Source organism: Gavia stellata, chromosome 10, assembly GCF_030936135.1.
Source record: "Gavia stellata isolate bGavSte3 chromosome 10, bGavSte3.hap2, whole genome shotgun sequence".
In the NCBI taxonomy this organism is placed as follows: domain Eukaryota; kingdom Metazoa; phylum Chordata; class Aves; order Gaviiformes; family Gaviidae; genus Gavia; species Gavia stellata.
In genome coordinates this window covers 3,579,027-3,599,521 of record NC_082603.1, presented here as the reverse complement: position 1 = coordinate 3,599,521, position 20,495 = coordinate 3,579,027, and the positions used below count along the sequence as shown (strand labels likewise).

Sequence of the window (20,495 nt, the reverse complement as noted above, 5' to 3'; positions counted from 1 at the left end):
TGGGATGGCAGCAGCTCCTTGCCCGCCGGCAACCGAGGGCCGCGGCCTCGAAGGCCACCTCCGAGACACCGACGTGTCTCCATCCCCACCGGCGTGAAGATGGAAATAAAGCGTCTGGTGGCAGCAGCCTGGCTCTCGGCAGCCTTCAGGGGTTGGGCGAGAGGTGGTATTTCCGCGCCACGGCACAGACTTCTTCAGCGCATTGCTTTTTAAGCGGTTTCTCGGCATCTTTTTGAGAACCGATGCACTTCGTTGCCACGGAGCAAACCCAGAAGCAGAACGGCAGGAGGAATAGGAGGGGAAAAAAATGCAAGATGGCTTTCTTCCGTGTTTTGGGTCCGTTTGAGCCTTTAATAGCACTGATGGCCACTGGTGTGGAGCGTAGTGGGGAATGATGGGCCATGGGGCTTCTTCTGGAGCAGGAGGCCGGGGAAGCGGGTGAATGAATCTCTTGGAAATGCCCTGAGCCTCAGTCATCGTTTGCTACCGGTGGCTTTCGCAGCTCTGAAGCATGTTGGACAAAACCTTCATCCCCACCAGCTTAGTCTTGTGGTTTTGTCCAAATGCATTGTGGTCCCCAGCACGGAGAAAACTGATGGATTTGGGCTTCGCTGCAAAGTATTTCAGCATCCCTTCTTTCTGAGTCAAATCTTTTACTTTAAAAAATACTTTTTTTTCTTACTTTCTGGGTCAGTGATTGCGGAATTGAAGTTAGGGTGATCAGTCTCTTGGGTTTTTGTTTTCAATATACTAAGAAAGCCCTTTTACTAATAGTATCGGGCCACAGAGAGCTGGTAAAGCGCTGCGCATTCCTGGGTGTGGACCCTCCAGCAAAGCGAGCTCTGCAATCCCAGCATCGACAGTGGGATTTTAACTGCAGAGACATTTTGGAGCCTTTGTTCCCGACCTGTACCCCAGCCGTGCATGCCAAATAAACTGATTGCTGGATCAAGAAACATCTCTCCCTTGTCGTTTTTTTTTACTTTTTTCTTTCCCCCCACCTCTTTCCAGATGGGACAGTGACCGGTTTTGATTTGTGGGGCAACTGGGTACCCCCCCCTTGAGTGAGTAGAGCTTCACCCGCTTTACCATGGCTGAGTTGGTCTCTTCTGCTTACAGGGTGATTTTGAGCTTTTACACGTCGTCACAGGTCTGAGACTCTCGTGTTTCTCCTTTTCGTCGTCGTCTTTGCCAGCCCTTTGCTCAGCTGCTGGGATTTTCCCATGCGAGTGCTCAGGTGATACACCTGGCAGACGGGAACAATGGGAAGTAGTCCAGAGGAGGAGATTTTTGGTACTATCGTTGAGGCACGTGTTTTACGCAGGGTATCTTGGGTGGCTTGTGTGTTGAAAAGCTCAGTTCCAGCAGTTTCTGTGTAGAGAAACGAGGACAGTGGATCCCGTCGGGTCCTCGTCTTGCCTCTTTGCAAGAAGCAGCCAGTGAGGGACAGGTCGTATCTTCTCCAGACCTTCCTGAGGATAACACCTAGGTAGATGCTGCTGCAAGTCTTGCCTTTGGGATGGGACAGAAGGCGTAACATGACTGGTCTCTAAGAAGTCCGTGTTTAGTGCCTGTTTTAGCTAGCCTGTTTTTCTCCATTGTGCAAGTGTATTTTCAATACGGATAGTATCTTTTGCTCTTACGTTAAACTCCTGTTGAGGTTATCAGATGAGGCATTCTTGTTCACGGCAGCTGACTTGCGTTGCTCATAGGATTGAGTGCTTCATTGCTTTTGCCTTGGAGATCATGTTTTTGCAACAGGTCTATAGGGTTGTGGCCATCAAAGTGTATCTTTACAGAAAATAGTTTTGTAAATCAGTTTATTGGAATCCCTCAGCATTCAATACAGGGAATGAAATTTATGAGAGTAACAGTGACAGAAAGGGAAGGGTCTCCTGTCCTGGTTTCACGCAAACCTTCTAGAAATGGTTGGAGGAGTTGTGCAAACTCCGTTCCCTATTTTTACAGTTTCTACCCAGCTCTGAACATAAATCTCCTAAGTTTAGAGAACAGATATGAATTATTAAGAAGTGCTCCCTTGATTTATGTTATTCCTGTCTTCAAGTAGTCATTTACAAACTGTCTGGCTTTTCTCCTTACAGGGTCGGGATTATTGTTCAGAAGAGGAGGACGTCACATAGTGCCAATTCTGCCGCTTGCCCCAGGAATACTACTGTGTAAATAGGTTACAACCCAGTCGAGACCTTTTGGAAGTCTTCTAGAGCAAAGAGCACTACATAACAGAAGAAGATCATTTCCACATTATATGCTCCATTCAGTTACAGTGTTTCTTAATGAACAGATGAGGAATATTGCTAAGAACTCGTAAGGAACTGTTTTTGTTGCTGCTAGTTAAAACTTGTTGCAACTTCTCACTTTTTTCTGTGTCCAGATACGCAGCAAATCCTTAAAGTTAATCCAAAAGACGTTGTTGATTTTATTGAGGCTTCTGGCCTGTTTTCTATCAGATGAGGTAGTGTTATACAAAGCTTCCATAAGTGAACATTCAAGCATCTAAGAAACACCCTTAAGCTGTCTGTCAGTCCGCGTTCGGGCCGGAGTGCTTATTAATGCTGGTGATTTCAAGCTTTGGAGATGGGATGTTTTTGCCGTGGCAGGCCTTGTTTCTCTGCTGAGAAGAAGCCGAGAAACTATTATCCATTAAAAGCATGTTATCACTGAAATACTGGAAGTGATGCAGGAGCAGGAATTTGTATTTTAAGAGGAAAAAGAGTTTCATTTAATAGGTATCTTAATCAAGGACTAAGCTTGCAGTATTGGCTTTGCTGAGCACGAATGGGAGTGTGATCACAATCATTTTGAATCTCTTTTTTTCTAAGAAAATAAACATTTTACTGTTTTTATGTATTCTTGTCTTTTACCATTCCTACAACACAATGTTTTAAGAGTCTAGGGACAAGGAAGGCAAAACCAGCCCTCCGCCTTGACGAGTCTGTGGATCTAAGCTCTTAAAGCAGCTCTGTGCCAACTGGGGGTATATCTGTTGCGTGTCCTGTAGAGTTTATTTTTTCCATATTATACGGAGAGGATATTACTTTCTCAAAAGCAGATGTAATATTTTTAACAAATACTGTCATGAGTTAAAAAAAAAAAAACACAAAAAAAAACTTAAGGAAAAAAACCACCTTTTGTATTTATTATTTCAAAGGAGATCGTTACTTGTGCTGATATTTCTTCCTGCTCTGACATCATATGAAGGCCAGGTTTGCACTGCATCCTGTAGAGGAACTTTGTCAGGACATAGGTTTCTTTATTGCATTGATTTAATTGTTCTGGTGTGTGTCATGTATGTGGAATAGACTATGAGATTGCATTAATAGCGTCTTTTGCTGACATGGCCGACACTTGAGTGGGGCACTCAGCCCAAAACCCTTCAACGATGGCCATTTTTCACTGGAGCTTCTAAAAATCAGATCCCTTTAAAGAGTTTCAAGTCTCTCAAAAATCCCCTGTGACTTCTGAAAATCTCTAAAATTTTAGGAGATTTCTTGACTAAAGAGATTTCCTCCAGCGTTTGCTCTGAGTGGGGTTGGACAGCCCACGTCAGAAGATTTTCTTCCCTATCAGTGCTGTGCCATACCTAGAATGCGTAAAAAGAAAAAAAAAAAAAGCAACTTCCTCATGCTTCCGTCCCGACACTGGATTTTCCTTTGGCTTTCGGGCGGTGGATGGGGCAGTGGGGTAGGGAGGACCCACGGCAGAGAGACCCGGGAGTTACTCTTCTTCGTGCAGGACTGGATGTGAGCACTTCCCGCAAGAGCAGCTTTGCAAGCGGCATTTGTCAGGCTGCAGTATCAAGCTGCCTTCTTAAGGGAGAAGCTATTTCTGCACGCTGCACATTGCTCAGTCCCCCGGTCTCTCATCAACCTCGGTTTGAGTCAAGTGGTTGCTCTATCGCAGGATTGGGACAACTCAAGCGCTACCTAGCTTCAATAGCTTTCCATATAAAAAGCTCAGCAACAGGGTCCTCTCTGGCAGGTTTCACTATGTACATCTTTATCCTGTTAAAGGTTAAAAATTGCCAGCAAATTCTGATTTTCCTAAATCCTCGCTGCATTTTGGCAGTTGCTTTGACCGCACGGCTCTTCCTGAGCACCCCAGCCTCCCCAGAGATGAGGTTTCACCACCTTCCTCCCATCACATCGTCCTCAGGGCCGTTGGCATCTCAGTGCTATGGAGCCATTTGATCAGTTACGAATTCTTCAAGGTGATAATGCTGTCCTCTTGCATATGATTTTTTCCATAATTGATGTCAGCTCTCGAGCAGGTAGCCATGCTAAGGAGAGTCAAGACGCTGCACATTTCAATTATTTAAACACTTTAATTAATAAAGAGTCCTGGGGCTTGATCCTGCAAAGCCTTCTCTCAAAAGTACTTTATAAAGCTTTCGCAAGTAGTACAAGAGTGATGAAATTGGGTCCGTCCTTTTGAAACACGATTCATTTTCTAGATGCTGAATGTCCTGTGTAGAAATTTCCCCATCCAAACCCTGTGTGACAGATACATCGTGGTCTTTCAGTACACCAGCCTCCTTTTACATGGCGTTTCTTTCAGTCTCCTAATAGTTTTAATATAATTTTTTCTTTTTTCCTTGCCGACGATGATGGCACTGAAGGCATGGGCTTTGGGGAAGCTTTGTGAGAGAGGAAAAGCAATTCCCATCTTTCCTGTGCAGTGAGTATGACCCTAGCATTAGGCAGCAACTGCTTCAGGCTCCTGTATAAATTATAACCTGACTGATGGACCTTTAGATGACAATGTAGTGAATACCTGCATAGACTATCCTGCTGCTGCTTATGGAGCCATGAGGATGGGCAGGAGGTTTGGAGAGAGTCAGTAGTTGTCTTTGGAGTTGACGTGCTCCAGGACTGCACCAAGCTTCTGGTGGGACTGGGGTGAGGAGCGACAGACTTAGATTAGCTCTACCCTTCTGCAGGAAATATGGGCAGAACTGAGGGGTTTGGGGTGGGGTTTTTTTGCCTCTTCCTATCAAGTCAGCAAATCCTTGGCCATGGCACATCTTGCGACCGTCATGGTGTGCCAGGCAGAACCCAGGAGCTTCTTGATGGTTTTCAGCTGACTCAGCTTCTTGGTCGGGCAGGAGACTTGCTCTTAAACTCTTTGGGATATGGAAAAGCAAAGATCAGCGCTGGTTACTTATTAAAAGGAGCCATGCTTCTGGAAACAAAACTTACACAGAGCAAAGACCTTTTTCTAGTCTTGAATGGCTGAAGTCTATGAAATATAAGACGGTTTCTAAGCACTTCAGGCTTTGGGTTGACATCCTTCTCTCGGCACCTCTGCCGCTGAGTTGTCTGCTTTGCTTGTTGGAGCAGGATAACCATCTCTTCAAGCCTCGAGCAGCAACTTGCTGCAAAAACATGTCCAGAGCAAGTGCGGGGACCTGACTATAGCCCTGTAGCATTTGGGAAAGGGACAAGAACAACTGAATCTCCTTGTAAGAAGTTGCACATGCCACAAGCAGACCCACAAGGTCGCTCAGATGAATGTTGCTTTTTAACCTGCTTTAGTTCTACTTTTGCAAAGTCCTAGCAAATTTTGTTAAAAGTCTAAATATACGTGGAGGCTGAGGATCTATAAAAATATAAGCAGATTACTGTAGCTTAAAATGCATCTCTCCTTGAAGCAATACCTCCACATTACTTTACTCCGCTCAAATATATTCAGCAGGGTGGAAAAGAGGAGGATGGGAAGAGAAGAAAAACTGCTTATATCTGATATGCTGTGCTTAGTTGTAAATGGGTTTTTCAAGGTTTCTTTTGAAAGAAATACCAAGAAAACGATTTGGGGCCAAACTTCTCTTTAGGAGGCTGACACACTATGTTTAACAAGCTCCAAGTCATATTCCGGGATCTTGGAGAAAATTGTGGTGAAGGGGTTTTGCAATCAACCTTCTTATCTTGATGTGCTTTTTCCGCTAAAACCCTTTGAGCTGTGCAGGTTTCCCTCCTCGGAGCCTGTCCCAAGCATTAGCCTCAGGCAAGGACAAGGAGAAGAGCTGGGAAGCAAGAAGAGTTGCCCAAGAGGCTGGTGGCCACACCAAGATCCAGCCTTGCACTGTGGCCGGTGCGTGCAGAAGCCTCCCAAACACCCAACCCAAGGGACCCGTATGCCAAGGGACCCATATCCTAAGGGACCCTTATCCCAAGGGACCCGTATCCCTCCAAAGACTGCCTGGATGGATGCTCCATCCCAGCCAGGCACGAAACCAACACACCAAAGCTGCGCCGTGTCACTGTGTTGTCATCATCGTCGTTCACCTAATGAGCAGGGCTTGCTGGGGGGGTGGGGGGGGGTGTCGAGATTGAACGTTGGTGCTCTCGGGGCAATTTGGGTGCAGTTTGATGTGGGGCTCGTGGGACATATTCGACCTCGAGAGGGACTCCTGGAAAAATAAAATACTTCTTTATTGGCTATCTGACACTAATTTTTGTCTCCATCACTACTGTCTAGAGATAGGGACACATTTTGTCTAGTTTCCTGAGGTTTTGGCAATGTCTCCATCAGCCACTGCCTGTCTCCGTATTGTGTATATATTGCAACACATCATAGAGTTAGACCTAAAAAGATGATGCCTTTATTTTTTAATTATTGCAAGTTTCTCTTCACTTGTGCCCCCTCCCAAACCCTTCCACCCTCCGTGCAGCATCCAGCTCACCGAGGAGGCAGGTCCAGTCGTGGTGGGCAGGAGGAGGCAGAGGCTTTACCCTCCTACCTCTTGTGTGTGTTAGGACAATTTTTGTAATGCGCTTGGGTTGCGACCGCTCTGGTCCAAGGAGGAGCTGGCTGTTCTGTGTGCTGCTCTGGTACAATTCTGTTTTGAAGGTTGGCATTTGGTGTTTGGCTTTTTCAGGGGCGAGGGGAAATCCTGCCCTTGGATGCCAGCATCAGCCCTCAATGACAAGACATTGCGTTGCCTCGACATCATCACCCTGTAACCAAGAGCAGCATTTGACCCCAGGCATGTCTTGAGTCACAGGAGTCTGCACCTAAATTAGATTAAAGAAATCCAAACCCATATTAGTGCTTTTTTCATCTTGGCAGGCTGTGGATCACTTCACATCATTCAGATGCTGTCACTTGCACTTTTTTCCCTCGGGTCCCCTGTCAGGAGATGTTCTGGGTCAGGCCTCTGCATGCAAAAGGAGGGACCAGAAGTGGTTTCTCTCTGGGACCGGGACTTCAAGGAAACCGTTGAAGGTTTTGAGCAAAGCCCCAGCCCGTCCCGTTTGGGGAAAGTGGGCAATACCCCCTTGCAGGAGCAAGGCTTGCATAGTTGTATGGACCTGCTGAGCTACTGCAGGATTTTCCATGACGTCCACATAAATTAAGCTCTGTAGGAACCACTAGAGAGTGTAGATTGATAAACTCTGGGCTTCTCTAAAATTTGGTGACTATTCCCACTCTATCATGAAGAACTGGGCAGGGTATTAGAAGCTCTCTGGGCTTTTGATTGTGTGGCCAGTGGTTTTTAGGACGTTGTCTTGGACTCGCTGGCAACGTTCAGCAAACGCCCTTTCCTCTGATTATTCCTCCTAATCTCTGTTTGGACTTACCTTTTAAAAATACACCTGGGCTGGCCAACGCAGGGTCCACTTTGATGCCCCATAAAGGACTCGTGCCTGCAGGTGTTTGATATCCCTGGTGCTGTTGGGAGGCACGTCGGTGTTACGGTATTGCAGGTGAAGAGCAGCCTGGAAACCCTATAGGCAGATGGAGAGGATGGACATGCAAATAGATCTTAACAGGGAAACCAGTCTTAAGACGTTGCCCAAAATGCCCTTGAAGAGGATCGCCAAAGCAGCCGGTTAATTATCTGACCACTAATGCTGCTTTTTCCTGACTCCCACGAACCTTTCTCTGATACTGGCCTTCAGCCCCAAAACTATACCGTCCAAAAACTTAACATTAATTTCTTCCTTTGCTTTCAGTCAGAGGGTTTTGGTTGGTTTTTTTTTTGATTAATATCTGTGCTGGCACCCAGAAGACCCCGTTTTGCATCCTCCCCTGCCACGAGTCCTTTGTGGCCATGGACAGGCCACGCAGACCCTGGGTTGACTTACTGCGACTCTCCATCCCTTTGTGCACGGCAGGAATAGCTGTGCTGCTGTGGAGGTAGTGTTTGGCCAAGGGAAACAAGTCCCAGCTCAGGGGAACTGCAAAATGTGAAAGTTGGTGGAATTCAAAAGAGTTCATGTCTTTGACATCCAGGTAAATGCTCTTCTTGAGCTTGAAGATGGCACAGTCATCACCATCGTTATTTTCTTCTTCGTCATCATCATCTTCTTCTTCATTAGCATCATCATAAACGCATGGGGGACTGTTAACCCGCTTCGTTAAAAACCAACTGGAACATCATCCTCACGGACACCTATTCCCTGCACCCACGGCAGCGTCTCGGCAGCGTTGTGAACACCAGCAGAACATTTTAGGGGAAGCGTCCTTTTTTTTTAAAGGGTTACCCCTACTATCAAAGCTCACGCGAGTTGAGCGCAGCAGTTTCATGTGGCAGCGGGGCCAGGACAGTGCGGAGGACCCCACCGATGACTTTCACCCTAATTACCGAAAAGATGATTGAATGAAGAAGCCAGCCCCGGGGCAGGGGGTGAGCTCCAGGCTTGAGGCGGTATCTCTATCCGACGGTTGCTGCCTATTGCTGATTTATCCGCCGGCTGTCACACAGCGAAAGGAGGAGCGAGTGATTTCTTCCCTCTCGGAACGACTCGCTTCCTCCCCGCTGCTCTGCCATCCCGGATGGTTTCTGTTTAAATCAGGAGACCCGCGTTTTTATTTCAAGCTTTGTTAATAGCGGCAGCCTCGCCTTCACGGGTCTGTTCGCAGGAGGCGTTGCCCTGAACGGGTGTTAGCCCAGCACGCGATGCAGGACTGGAGCGTGGTACCCTGCACACCCAGAGCTGGAGCAACGAGCATCCTCCATCACTGCGGACTTTCCTTATCCCTCTCCAAGCCTTCAGGGTGTGAGCTGAATAGAAAATTTGTTCCCCCTGTGTGTATATATGTATTAAAAAAATTAAATTTTGAGACAAAAAGTTCTCGAGTGCGATTGCTGCGAGGAACTAGAAAGCTATGTGTGGGAACTGAGTGATATTCTCGGGGTTTTGGCATTCTGCTTTTGTGTCTATTAATAATCCCCCAGAGTGAGTCATATGGAGATGCATTTATTCACTGAGTCGGAGAGAGCTGCTACCCAAAATAGCAGCTATGTAATTTTTTATGATGCTGTAATGCCAGGGCGGCAAAGATTGACATCATTTAACAGAGATGCTCTTTGCCTGGCAATCAGATAACCCCTGTCAAGCCCAAAAATAAACGTGGAAAGCCACGTGCTCAGTTACATAAAACAGCCGTGAGAGCCGGCCCGTGTCGGAAATGCCTTTTTGCCCTTTTCTGCGCATCTTGTTCCTTTTTTTCCCTTATGCCTTTCTAAGCCTTGTTTGCTAATTTTCTTAAACCTGAGCGCGGGGAGCGTTGGGCCGGAGGCGGGACAGGGAAACGGCGTTTGCTGTGGAGGGGAGGATCACGCACTTCTCTAACGATCAACATTTGCTCTATTACCACCCGACCGCCTGCGAGGAGCAGAGAAATCCTAAACCACAGCAAATTCAGTGCGTCCAGCTCTGAATTTCTCATCGTTTCTTCTCACCCACTTTGCCGCTCCGCTGGCTCCACGTTTCCCTGTGCAAACCTCCGAGCATCCCCCTCGGCCGGGGCTCATGCCCAAAACCCGGCAACTCCTTCCCATCCTGGTGCTCGCAGCCCAAAGCACCGCAAAGGCGACGGCATCACTCGACGAAGGGCGTGAAGGCAGCGAAACGCTCGGGTAGGGTGTTTTAAGGAATGGTGAAACTGGTTTTCCGTATGTCTTCTCTTTCTCTGCCCTGCACTGCTGCCATCAGGTCTGTCCTGGTGGTGTAGCCGGCGAGGCGCCCGAGCCGTCCCGGGCTGGTCCCGGTGCTCCCCGAAAGCGCGTGCGGTACCAGGGAGTACTCTGCACACGTTTTTGCACAATTGCGGCTTAAATGCCTCCGCAGTCGGACCAGCGCTCGTGTCATGCCATCACGCTGTGCCCTCCACCGAAGGATTATTAAAGATGAATTCGCCCGCGCTGGGGTTTAACAGCTTGGGTGAACTTTCCGAGGCAAACGGTGTTTTATAGGAACATTCCAGCTGGAAACGTTTATTAACATTATCTTTTTTATGTAGCACTTAGGAAGCAAATGGGACTTCTGCCACTGGCAGCTTCGGGCTGATGTGAATGATGGGTCATGGTACAAGTGGCAGCTGAGGCTGACTTTTCGTCGGAGCCGCTGAAGTCCTCCAGCTTCGGGTGGCCTAACTAGAAAATGGAAACGTGAAAATTGAGTAACGGCCCATCAGTACAACTATTGGCATAAAATAATTAGTAAGGATAGTGTTAGTAGGAGGTGTGATGTACTGATGCCACTGTGCTTCCCTTACCCTTCGTGCATCCGTGCAATGAGTATCCCTAGGGAGCAGGAATGTGTTCAGAGCCAGAAATAACGAAGTAAATATTCCTGATTTCATGTTATAAAAGAAGCACAGAGAGGGGCAGGGCTGGGAGGCACCCTAGCTGTTAGTTTTGCATAATATTTTGCATTTTCAGAGGCCATCTGCGATGGGAGGGCAACTCGTTGTTATGCCAAAGAGCATCTGGGCATCACAGCTGGCAAGGTGGTGGACATGAACATGGAAAACCAGAACCAGATCCTCTAAGGACTGCAGGAGGGTATTGCTAAGAGAGAACATTGATTCCTGTAAGAGTTTTTTCCCCTTTTTTTTCTCAATAAGAAGAAATGCATTTTGCTGAGGGTTTGCTCCAAGTTCTCTCCAGTTACCCCAGCAGACACAACTTCGCTGCTGTTTGTGGCTCTGCTCCGACCTCCCGAGCCCCCCCATCCGCCATCCCTGAGGCCCCGGCAGCAGGGAGGGCAACGGGCTAAACCCTCCTGTGCTGTCTTGGGCTCTGGTTTCCCATGGTAAGCGTGTTGCCTGCCTGAGCAGACCGGGGTTTTGCAGAATTGGTGTTTCCTTTAAGCAGCCACATCCCTCTGCCCGCACGGGCAGCACCACGGATGACCCATGGCCATGGTGGGTGTAGGCACTTGCAGAGGATGAATGTCTCTGCCTGGTTTTTGGGTGTTCACCACTTGGTTAACGGACAGACGGGGAAGAGGGAGGTGAACAAGCCAGGGAGGTAAAGAGGGGGCATCCCTGCAGGAAAGGCAGAGCAGACAGGAGGCCACAATGATTCTGAAGAAAAGTGGGAAAATGCGAAGGGATGCAGCCACGAAGGGCTGCTCCATCACGCTGGAGATGTTCGTCCTGAAGGGTTTGGTCTAAACCCCTCTGCCCCATCCCCAGCCAAGCCCTCGCCCGCAGCCATCTGCTCCAAGGAGATGCCACAGAGGAGCACAAGACATTGTGATGTATTTGTCTGCTTGTACGAGCGCTCCCTTTTCCTCTTTCCATCTCTGTCTCTTTGCATGTTTCCTGGCGGTAATCTTATTTATGAATCTTTTCTGCAAAACCCCACATTAGTGCTGGACATTCCTCAGTTTGCCCCTCTCCGAGTCGTGTTGCCCTGCCAGGGTCAATAGAAAACAGACAGCTACGTGAGGAACACCTACTACTCCCTGAATAAATAGACACAAAGGAAATACAGGACCTTTAAGTGTGGTGTCACATACCTGCCCAGACCAAAACCCTTTTTGAACATCCCAGGTTAAAGACCCTTCAAGGGACGAGGAAGGCAGAAGGTGCCTTTGCTCCAAAATACTCCAGTCCCTGAAGTCCTGATGTTCCCATAACAGCAGGTTGAAGAAATTTAGCACTTCACTGGCAAGACTAGTAAATGCTTTCCACTTAATGAATATCACCAACACTGCTGAACACTTGAACAAGGACTTAAATTTAGGGCTTCCTGCATCTTTTATTTACTTAGTCTTTACTCCTATGAGCTTTTCCTCCATAGAAGTTGATGTGCTGGAGAACAACTGATAACGGATGATGGAGTATGTTTCCCCTGAGAAACTAATCCAATCAGGCCCAAGAGAAACCTGTTTTCATTAGAATTGAAAGAAAAACAGGGGCAAAGTAGTCATACTTTAAATGAACTTCTGAGGATCTGCAGGAATGGATTAAAAAAAAAAGTGCCCAAGGTATAGAATAAGAGAGGTTGAAATAGTCCAGTCAGATCTGGTTGCTGAGAGCCTTTCCAGTCTACTTTCAATTTTACACTGAAACAGTGTATATACACATATATAACTACATTCTGACTGATGCCTTTTGCGTAAGATGTCCCAATTTTAACCTATGTGTCTTTGGCCACCCTCACAGGGAGAAGTTGTCCTGTATTTCAGAGCATCCTGCATTGCGGGGTGGCTGCTGCCTTCACCCATGGCTCTGCACCTCTGCACCCTCCTGGCAGGGTGGCCGTGCACCCACCGCTGTCCTGCCTCCACGGCGCTCCCGCACAGCTGCTCCCTTGCCCTGCCACAGCCGGGACGGCGTACGTGCTCCCGGCTGCGGAAAGCTCCCAGGTTCCCATCGGCGCTTTCTCCGGCTTCTCACAGACCCCGGAGAGCAGCGGTGCCTGACGGGGTACCGACCGCTGCTCCAGGAGTTGCTAATAAAGACAAGAGCCAGTGTTGGTGGCCTTGCTAATAAAATCAAGGCCAAGGCCAAGAGAGCTGGCTGGGCAACTCATCAGTGTCAACTTAGCCCGGCTTGACCAGAATATTTACATTTTATTAAATCTTTACAATCAGCAATTATAATCAAGTACACAATTATGTACACAGATTATGTACATTTTAGCCCAGACTTTTACATCACAGTACATAGTTGCCCTTAGAAATATTGTATACACTTACCACCAGACAGTAAAACCCAACGATAGTGTTACAGCACCTGTTATTAGACATCTTTCATAAGAAAATATACGGCTGTAAATTGGGCTGGCTAAAAAAAAAAGCTTATAAAATCTGAACATACAATATTTCATTCACAGAATGTTGTGGGTTTTTTTTCTATGTTCTGACTGATGCTTTTTGCATAAGATGTCCCATTTTTTACCTCTTAACATACGCTTATTCATGCCTACCGCTCTACGCCTTCAGGTACGCTGGCAGGAGGAGAACCAAAGCTGGGCTCATTTTGCAACTTCATTAAGAAACAATAAATGTAAACAATTAAGAAGATTCCTCTAAGATCAAATGAGAAATTAATTGGCTGTTCTGAATTACATGGCATGGAATAAATGCTAGTTCCAGATGCGATTCCTGAATTCTTCAGTGTTCAATCCCATACAAGGAACTGTACAACACCATAGAAAGAGGCGATTACTGATTAACGATGTACGAGCAATATTCCACACGGAGGGAGCAGGCTCCTAAAAATTTGGGAAGAACACTTACTCCCCTCTCCAAAAGCTTTTGGTTTTTTGATGAATACATTCTTTTTGCTTTTTAAGATGACAGTGACAGAAAACTAAATTATTTTCAGAATGATATGAAAAGGTTAACTAAAGCCTATTTCCTCATAAGGAAATACAAAGTGAAAATAACCTGAATAGAACTGCCCCCCCGATTTAGTCCTCTTTCCCAAAAGGTCAACCTTACCCGATTCAGTTCTGTAAACAAAGCTATGGCTCTCGTGATGGTTTCAAAGGTAAGTAGAACAAACTGAAACAAAATAAACCCACCCCGACCTAAGAGGAAGGAGGCAGCAGGTATCTGAGGTAGGCCACCATCAAAATGATGCTTCAAATCCATACGGAGTTCTGGGATCGATGAAAAATCCCTTAAAAGGACAGCTAACGTCTGCTGCTTTAGCAATAGATGTGGAAAAAGCAGTTAAATAAAAATGAGCTGGTGGTGGCAAGGAAAGTTAATCTTTTAATAAAATTTTACATCTACACCTAAATTTTCTGCAAGTGAAGGAAAACCTGTAGTCGCTATATTGACTGTCTTAACCTAATGACCAGAGGGCCTCTATAGCTATAAAAATAATTCTATTTCCACCAAAAGAGCTAACAAGGATGAAGATGTAACTCCATGTTGAAGAGCACGGGAACAAAAATGCTCTTTTTGTGGCACTAAGCACTGGCAGATCAAAGGAATTATCAGAGTGACAACTTTTGATCTGCACCTGATGGTTTTGATCCTGGAGCTGACTGCACTTGGCCACGTCGCTTCGAGCCCAGGTACTACCAAGGGAGCGCAGCGTCCCTTGGGTGCGGACTGGGGCTCTAAGTAACGAGGGACAATTAAAAGGCTCCCATGATCAAATTCCTTACATGAAGAAACCCATGTAACAAAAAACATAAATAAAAAAAATTCTCGACTGAAAGACCCAGCTGCTTCAAGCCCTACTCATTCAGTCCAAACCTCCATACAGTTATTTGTGCAAAGGAATTATAACTACATTTAAAAGCTGATTTATTCAAAAGGACACTTATTCACTATTCTGCTACCGCTTCATTTCCTCCTTGAAATTACCGCCTACTCTAGTGATTTAAAGTTATCATTCAGTTTATGGATAATATTCTGATTGACCGTGATGCTCTCAAAAGGTGCCCGTGCATTTTGATACTCTTGAAAGCAAGTGTCATTAAGTATACATGTATACAACATTTGCCCGGGATTTCTCCATTCATACTGTACAGGAGTATACATAAATAAATACAGTATGGCTGTACTAATTAACAGTTGCATATTCAGCGCGCGTCATTTCACCAGCTAAATGAAAGGTGCAACTCAGATTGGGGCTTTTTTTTTTTTTCCATTGTAAAGATGAATATAAACCTTCATTTTTAGCCTGGTGCAGCATATAGGCAGTGTTAACTTACTCTTTAATATAAAACAATTCTTTGAACCATAATTCACTAAAAGCAGTTTATATAAATCAAGTTAATTCCTTTTTGGCAGTTTCTTTGGACACAGTCAAAACATCTCTCGGTTGTTTAAACATCCCCATTTTTATTTACATAATGTTTTTCGTAATAGGGATAACAGATTAGGACTCACACTTACCTGTAACAAACTCCGGAAGCCCAGAGTAACATACCAGTCATCCTCGCAGTTCACGCCACTCTACTTTGAGCTAGGGACCCAACAGCCAAAGTTGTTGCACTTCACTACCGCTACTGGCCTCATTGCCTTAAGTATCACACGTATAGAAGTTGCATATAAAAAGAACGACAACAAAGTCAAGCTGTTAGAAGTCAAATTTGTAGAAAAAGGAAGATTTTGTTATAGCTGATCTAGTTCTGTTTAGTGTCCTTTCAGAGAATATTGCCAGTTTAAATTCCGTATCACAGGGTAGATTGAGTTTTTCAACCCGGAAGGCCAAAGGAAATACCTGTAACTCAGCGTCTACCTTGGCCACTTTACCTTAAGCTCGAGCACAACTTTCATAACACACTGTGAACCTTCATCTGGTAGACCCCAAACAAGCAAGGCTGTCTTAGTTTCCCTGATGGAACCTGCTTACAAAGTACACGTTGCTTTTGGTTTATACAGTTTCTCTACTTGAAAGCAGAGCAGAAGGGAAAACTCGCATGTCATTGTGGTTGTTCTTCATGGTAACAGACGGAAGGAGTGATAAGCAACACTACTATGTCTCAGCATGATATGTCAGGACAAAATAAAACTGTTTCTAGCTGTGTCTTAAAGACACGACAACTGGAAACACCATTTCACCCGCTGCTATCAATGAAGGCTTTCAACTCAGTAGAGATCAGTGAAACCGCACCTTCGCTCCAACCAGAACAGTGGCTGACCTACTGCCTTCCAGTGCTCTCATCGATAACCGTTACGTGGTATGTTAACCCCACTGCCTTTAACTTTTGCTTTCCAGACACCAAGGGAGTGTGACCTCTCGGAGCCTGGAACGCAGAAGTCGGGCTCGTTCCCTGAAGAGCCTCCTGGGTTACAGCACCGTGCAGTGGAGCCAGACAAATGCTTCAATTGCACGTTCCCATTTTTAAACAGGGAAAATTAAAACAATACACAGAACGCGTGCTGGATTTCTATGGTAATTCCCAGGTGAAACCTGGTTGCTCATCACAATACTGAATATATTTTCTGGTTCTCAGATATCAGGGCCTCACTTCTACCCAAAGAGTTCTCCATTTGTTTAACTAACAAATAAGTTATTATTACAAGTCATAGCTCATCCTTTTCCATCATTTCAAATGCTTCTATATCTTCATTCCAGTCTGCTAATATGGATTCCATAGGTTGGACTTTATTATCCCAGTTAACTTTGGAATTTGACTCTGTCTCGGTCTTTTGTTCCTGAGGCTGGTGATCCCCTTGCGTACATGCTGGCTCCGGAGCACTAGCCTCATCGGTTCCAGGGACGTAGGAATCCTGATTTGAAATGGAAACGCTGTCACTGTCTGCGTGAGCAGGAGATAAAGAATCAGGGTCAGTAACATCAGAGTTTTCTCCTTCCTCAGGCTCCTCACTGACCGCACCAACATCCTGAGATGCTGAAGTAGCTTCTTCTGAATTCTGTTTATGTGAATCGTTTTCAGATAATTTCTGGTCCATATTCTCCATTTCCAAGTCTTTGAGAGGGGAGAGAAAAAAAGTGTTTTGAAAAAAAACCTAGAAAGGCAGCATTTTATTATGTGTTTCAAATGCAAGGTCACTTCCCTTGACCTTATTTCCTCAAGGAAGTGCAGACTTTCCATTGATATGATAATGTTATGAAGGAACATATTTCACAGAGAGAGGTGAGGGAAGACATTTTAACACATTTTAAACAAGGGCAAACAATATAGTGAGACTCGCTTTGGTTCCTCAAACTTGAATAGTGACTTCTGGGTCAGCGCTAGTTACCATCCTTCAGTCTTAACCAAATACCCACTGCGTGCACTGAACTTTAATACCGGATTTTAAAGCGCTCCCAGATCCACCAGGATCCCACATCTAAGCAAGCGGGAGTCAGACAGAGTTTCATAAGTTTACTGAACTGTGAAATTAAAGAGAGCGCCAAGCTGAAGCCTCCCTCATCACACCCCCACTCAAAGCAGCTAACATACATCTCTCAAGTACCCATTTAGCTTTACAACAGCTGTCCAATTTAACCATGCAGATTTCTCTGGAGTTTGATGTTTACAGCTAGTATACAGGACACTAATATTTCAAGACTTCTAGGGAGCTTAACTGCATACGCCATTTTTAATACGGGATACTTACTGCTATCAATAATGTAGTTTGGAATCATTTTACCTTTAAAGATTGTTGCTGGGATTCCAAACGGAAGCACGAGGAGGGGGGAAGAAGCAGATACGGATTATAAATTCTCAAATGCAGAGCTATCTTTTGTATTTAGTATTCTGTTAGAGCAGCGCAATCACAGTTATAAACAGGAGGAATTTGTAAGCAGCTATGAAGAAACAACACTAGCTTTCGGCATGTCACCTTTGCAAATGGGCGGAAAATAAACACTGTCACTGGTTTACTAGAGATACTTGTTCTTACACACTCAGCTTGGACAAAGCAGTGCTACGAGGAAGGCTTACAAGAAGGAAACCTAGAATTTTCTGCCATATACAAACATTTTAATTGGGAATGTATTAGCTTGCAATTTTCTTGTGTAATACAAGAAAAACTGCAAAACATCTGAGGTCAGCAGCCTTATTCCTCATGACAACCACTTCTCCTTAGATAGGCAAAAGGATTGTAACAGTTGTCGCTTTCCTTTTGGGTACCAAGAATGTCACTGGGGAGCTTGATAAGAGAGAGGCATTTACAATGTAGGGCACTGAAAACAGTTACGCTATTCCTGACACCACTTCAAAGCAGATTATGACAAAAAGGGCTCAAAAGGAATCCAAAAGGCTGTATTTTCTCGTTAGTCAAACTGACATTTAACTTATGAACGGCATTTCTGGATGTTAATGTTAACTTGGGGGGGAGCGGATAATGACACATCTCAAATAATGGCTTTCTTACAAAAAAACCTAATACCAATGTCAAACAGAAAGCCTGAGCTACCAAATAACACGTCTGCACCTTTGGGTAGCAATAGAAATCACTATTGTACACTTCACATTGTGCCACGGCACAGATGGAAGCTAAATTAGTATAAATAACCTCTAATCTTACCTCTGTCTTTTGCTTTATCAGAAAGGAGCACCTCCACAGCCTCATACTCCCGGATTGCATCCAGTATAATGTTTCCTTCCTTGTTGAAGAGGAAAAGCATGGGGATTGTGATATCATCTGTATTCTTTCCATCACCGGCCATTTGGAAGAGAGGAGCTGTGTCACTGCTGCTTCCCTCATTGTCATCTAGCCAGATGCACGCAAAAGGAAAAGCAAGCAAACCTCCTGTTAGATAAACAGACTACAACGCTGAACTTCAGCAAACCTTTTCAGCTTTCTACTGCCCAGTCAGTTAAAAGAGGATCCCAGGCAGAAAACAGTAACTTGGTTGTAAAAAGCAAAAAGCCAACTCGTGTACTTGTTTTCCTTAACATTTTTCATTTGTATCTCAAGTCTTCCTCAGCAGTTAGTAGACAGAACTACTGCAACACTCAGTGATCCTTAAAATAACAGCTTTTAATCTGCAAAAACAGTGACAATCACCCATCCCAATTTGTTTAGCTACACTTTCTGGGCAGAACCAGACAAAACCGAAACATTTCTTCATCTTCTGAAAGCACAATTTCTGTGTTGGAGTACTGTCATCTCAGAGAGTTTAACAGTTTGTCAGGTCTCCAGTATCTTCAAATCTGTAAAATACAGGTTACATCTACACAAACTTAAGATTTTAAGAACTTAAAATTTTATTTACCAATAACAATGCCTCCTATTGCTCCAGCTTTTTGAATGTTTCGTGCCTTTTCAGCAAACATACACTGGCCTCTTTGCATCAGAGCAATTTTCTCTTTCACTGCCTCAGGATTAGTGATCTCTGAGCATCCATTATATGGCTTAATGGTCGCAACAAATCCTCTTGTCTGTTTGGAAAAACAAAAAGAGAGAGAGAATTAGGGCACTAGGTTCAAGCTTGCAAAAGATCCCTAAGCATTTTCGTTTCTTCAGTTAATCTAATGCATTTAGTGTTGTCTTCTGTCAGTGCAGGCAGTCTTTACCCCGAAGCTGGAGTTCTAAGAAGCAAAGAATGACCGAGTGAAAACCTAAGTCTCATATTCAGTGTATTTTGTCTATACCTGTGAACTGTTGTCTCTGGAAAATTTTTTTCTGTGAACTGCTAGTCTGGAACTCCTCTTTGGGGCTGCATCTTGCCCAACCGAAGTCATTGGGTTTCCCTACGGCTCCCAGTAGGGACCACTGTCTCTGGTATTTTCCTCTTCAGTCTAGATACAGCCTTTTATAAAAGCTTGCATAAGAACAGCCTGCTCTAACTCCAAAAGGGCTTCTGCAAATTCATGGTTGACATGGTAGGAAAACCTTCCCTTAAATTAACACCTCGAGATATGCACTGCAGACTATATAAATTTGTTTCAACAGTCATACTATGTATGCATTTTAAATCCTAAATCATGACTGATGACTTGGGAGCAGAGCATGGACCACAGACAGATAAGCCACTCATCTGAAAAGACTGTCACTGCTGTCATTCTGTCATTGCTGTGCCCTGTCATTTTAACCACTGTAATTAATTGATCACCCTCTAGCTGGCAACCCTGAAATAGTACCAGTCCTGTAAAATTTTGGCTTATGCAATAAGGAAAGTAACAGAAAGCTAGGAACAGATCACATACACATCTTACATACCCCTGCTTTGTGTTTGGATAAGTCCATCCCAAATTGTGCTGGTCCAGCAGTCAAGACCACCCTGCCAAAAAATGGATGTGAAACAATTTGAACAGCACGGGGAGGTAGCTGTTGCTCTTTCTGTTGCTGACTGGAGAGTTCAATCATTTCCTGCATGAACCGCAAACCATCTTCAGCATCAAGTGAACTTGCTGCCTGAGTAGTAAAGAAACGATAAACAGTTTCTTCTAAAATGTTTGAGAAACTTGGAAAAAAAACCGATAAAACAATTGAAGTTATGTTTGCATGGAACACTGCTACAAAGATTTTAAAATATAGAGCGGATGCTCACTGGCACTCATTCATCCTTTCAAATAAGGAAGTTAAGCTCTTAGCACCTCCACCACCCAGAAGACTAAAAACAAACAAACATATAGACCTCCTAAACAAATGGAAGTATCTCACACCGAAAGCTAGTATTTTCAGATAAGATGCCGTTAGCTATATGACTTTGACGTGAACAGCCTCCATCTAATTTAATGGAAGATTAGTTAAAAGTGTTGCTGAGGCAAAAATATTAACGAGCATCAGCCTGCTAAATATAGTTGCATATCCAGCTCATGTGCCTTCTTCCACAGTCTGGCTGTCCCTCCTGAACCTCTAAGTGTCAAATAT

At 44.8% G+C, this 20,495-nt stretch overlaps 2 protein-coding genes across 3 annotated transcripts in view; one reads left to right on the top strand and one right to left on the bottom strand.

Annotated features, from left to right (window-relative positions):
* C10H1orf21 (chromosome 10 C1orf21 homolog) overlaps positions 1 to 2,864 on the top strand; it is a 129,806-nt gene extending 126,942 nt beyond the window's left edge. Inside the window, exon 6 of the mRNA XM_059822156.1 lies at positions 2,103 to 2,864. Coding sequence (XP_059678139.1) covers positions 2,103 to 2,141 — 39 coding nt within the window. The 3' untranslated portion in view covers positions 2,142 to 2,864. The remainder of the gene's footprint in view (positions 1 to 2,102) is intronic.
* An 11,035-nt stretch (positions 2,865 to 13,899) lies between these two features.
* EDEM3 (ER degradation enhancing alpha-mannosidase like protein 3) overlaps positions 13,900 to 20,495 on the bottom strand; it is a 31,702-nt gene continuing 25,106 nt past the window's right edge. The window contains exons 17-21 of one of the 2 annotated variants that reach the window (XM_059821882.1): positions 19,842 to 20,036; positions 18,895 to 19,060; positions 18,204 to 18,389; positions 17,292 to 17,339; positions 13,900 to 16,657 (exon numbers count right to left, since the gene is read on the bottom strand). In XM_059821882.1, the coding sequence (XP_059677865.1) occupies positions 16,251 to 16,657; positions 17,292 to 17,339; positions 18,204 to 18,389; positions 18,895 to 19,060; positions 19,842 to 20,036 (1,002 nt within the window). In that variant the 3' untranslated portion in view covers positions 13,900 to 16,250. The remainder of the gene's footprint in view (positions 16,658 to 17,291; positions 17,340 to 18,203; positions 18,390 to 18,894; positions 19,061 to 19,841; positions 20,037 to 20,495) is intronic. The other variant, XM_059821883.1, reaches the window with a different exon arrangement.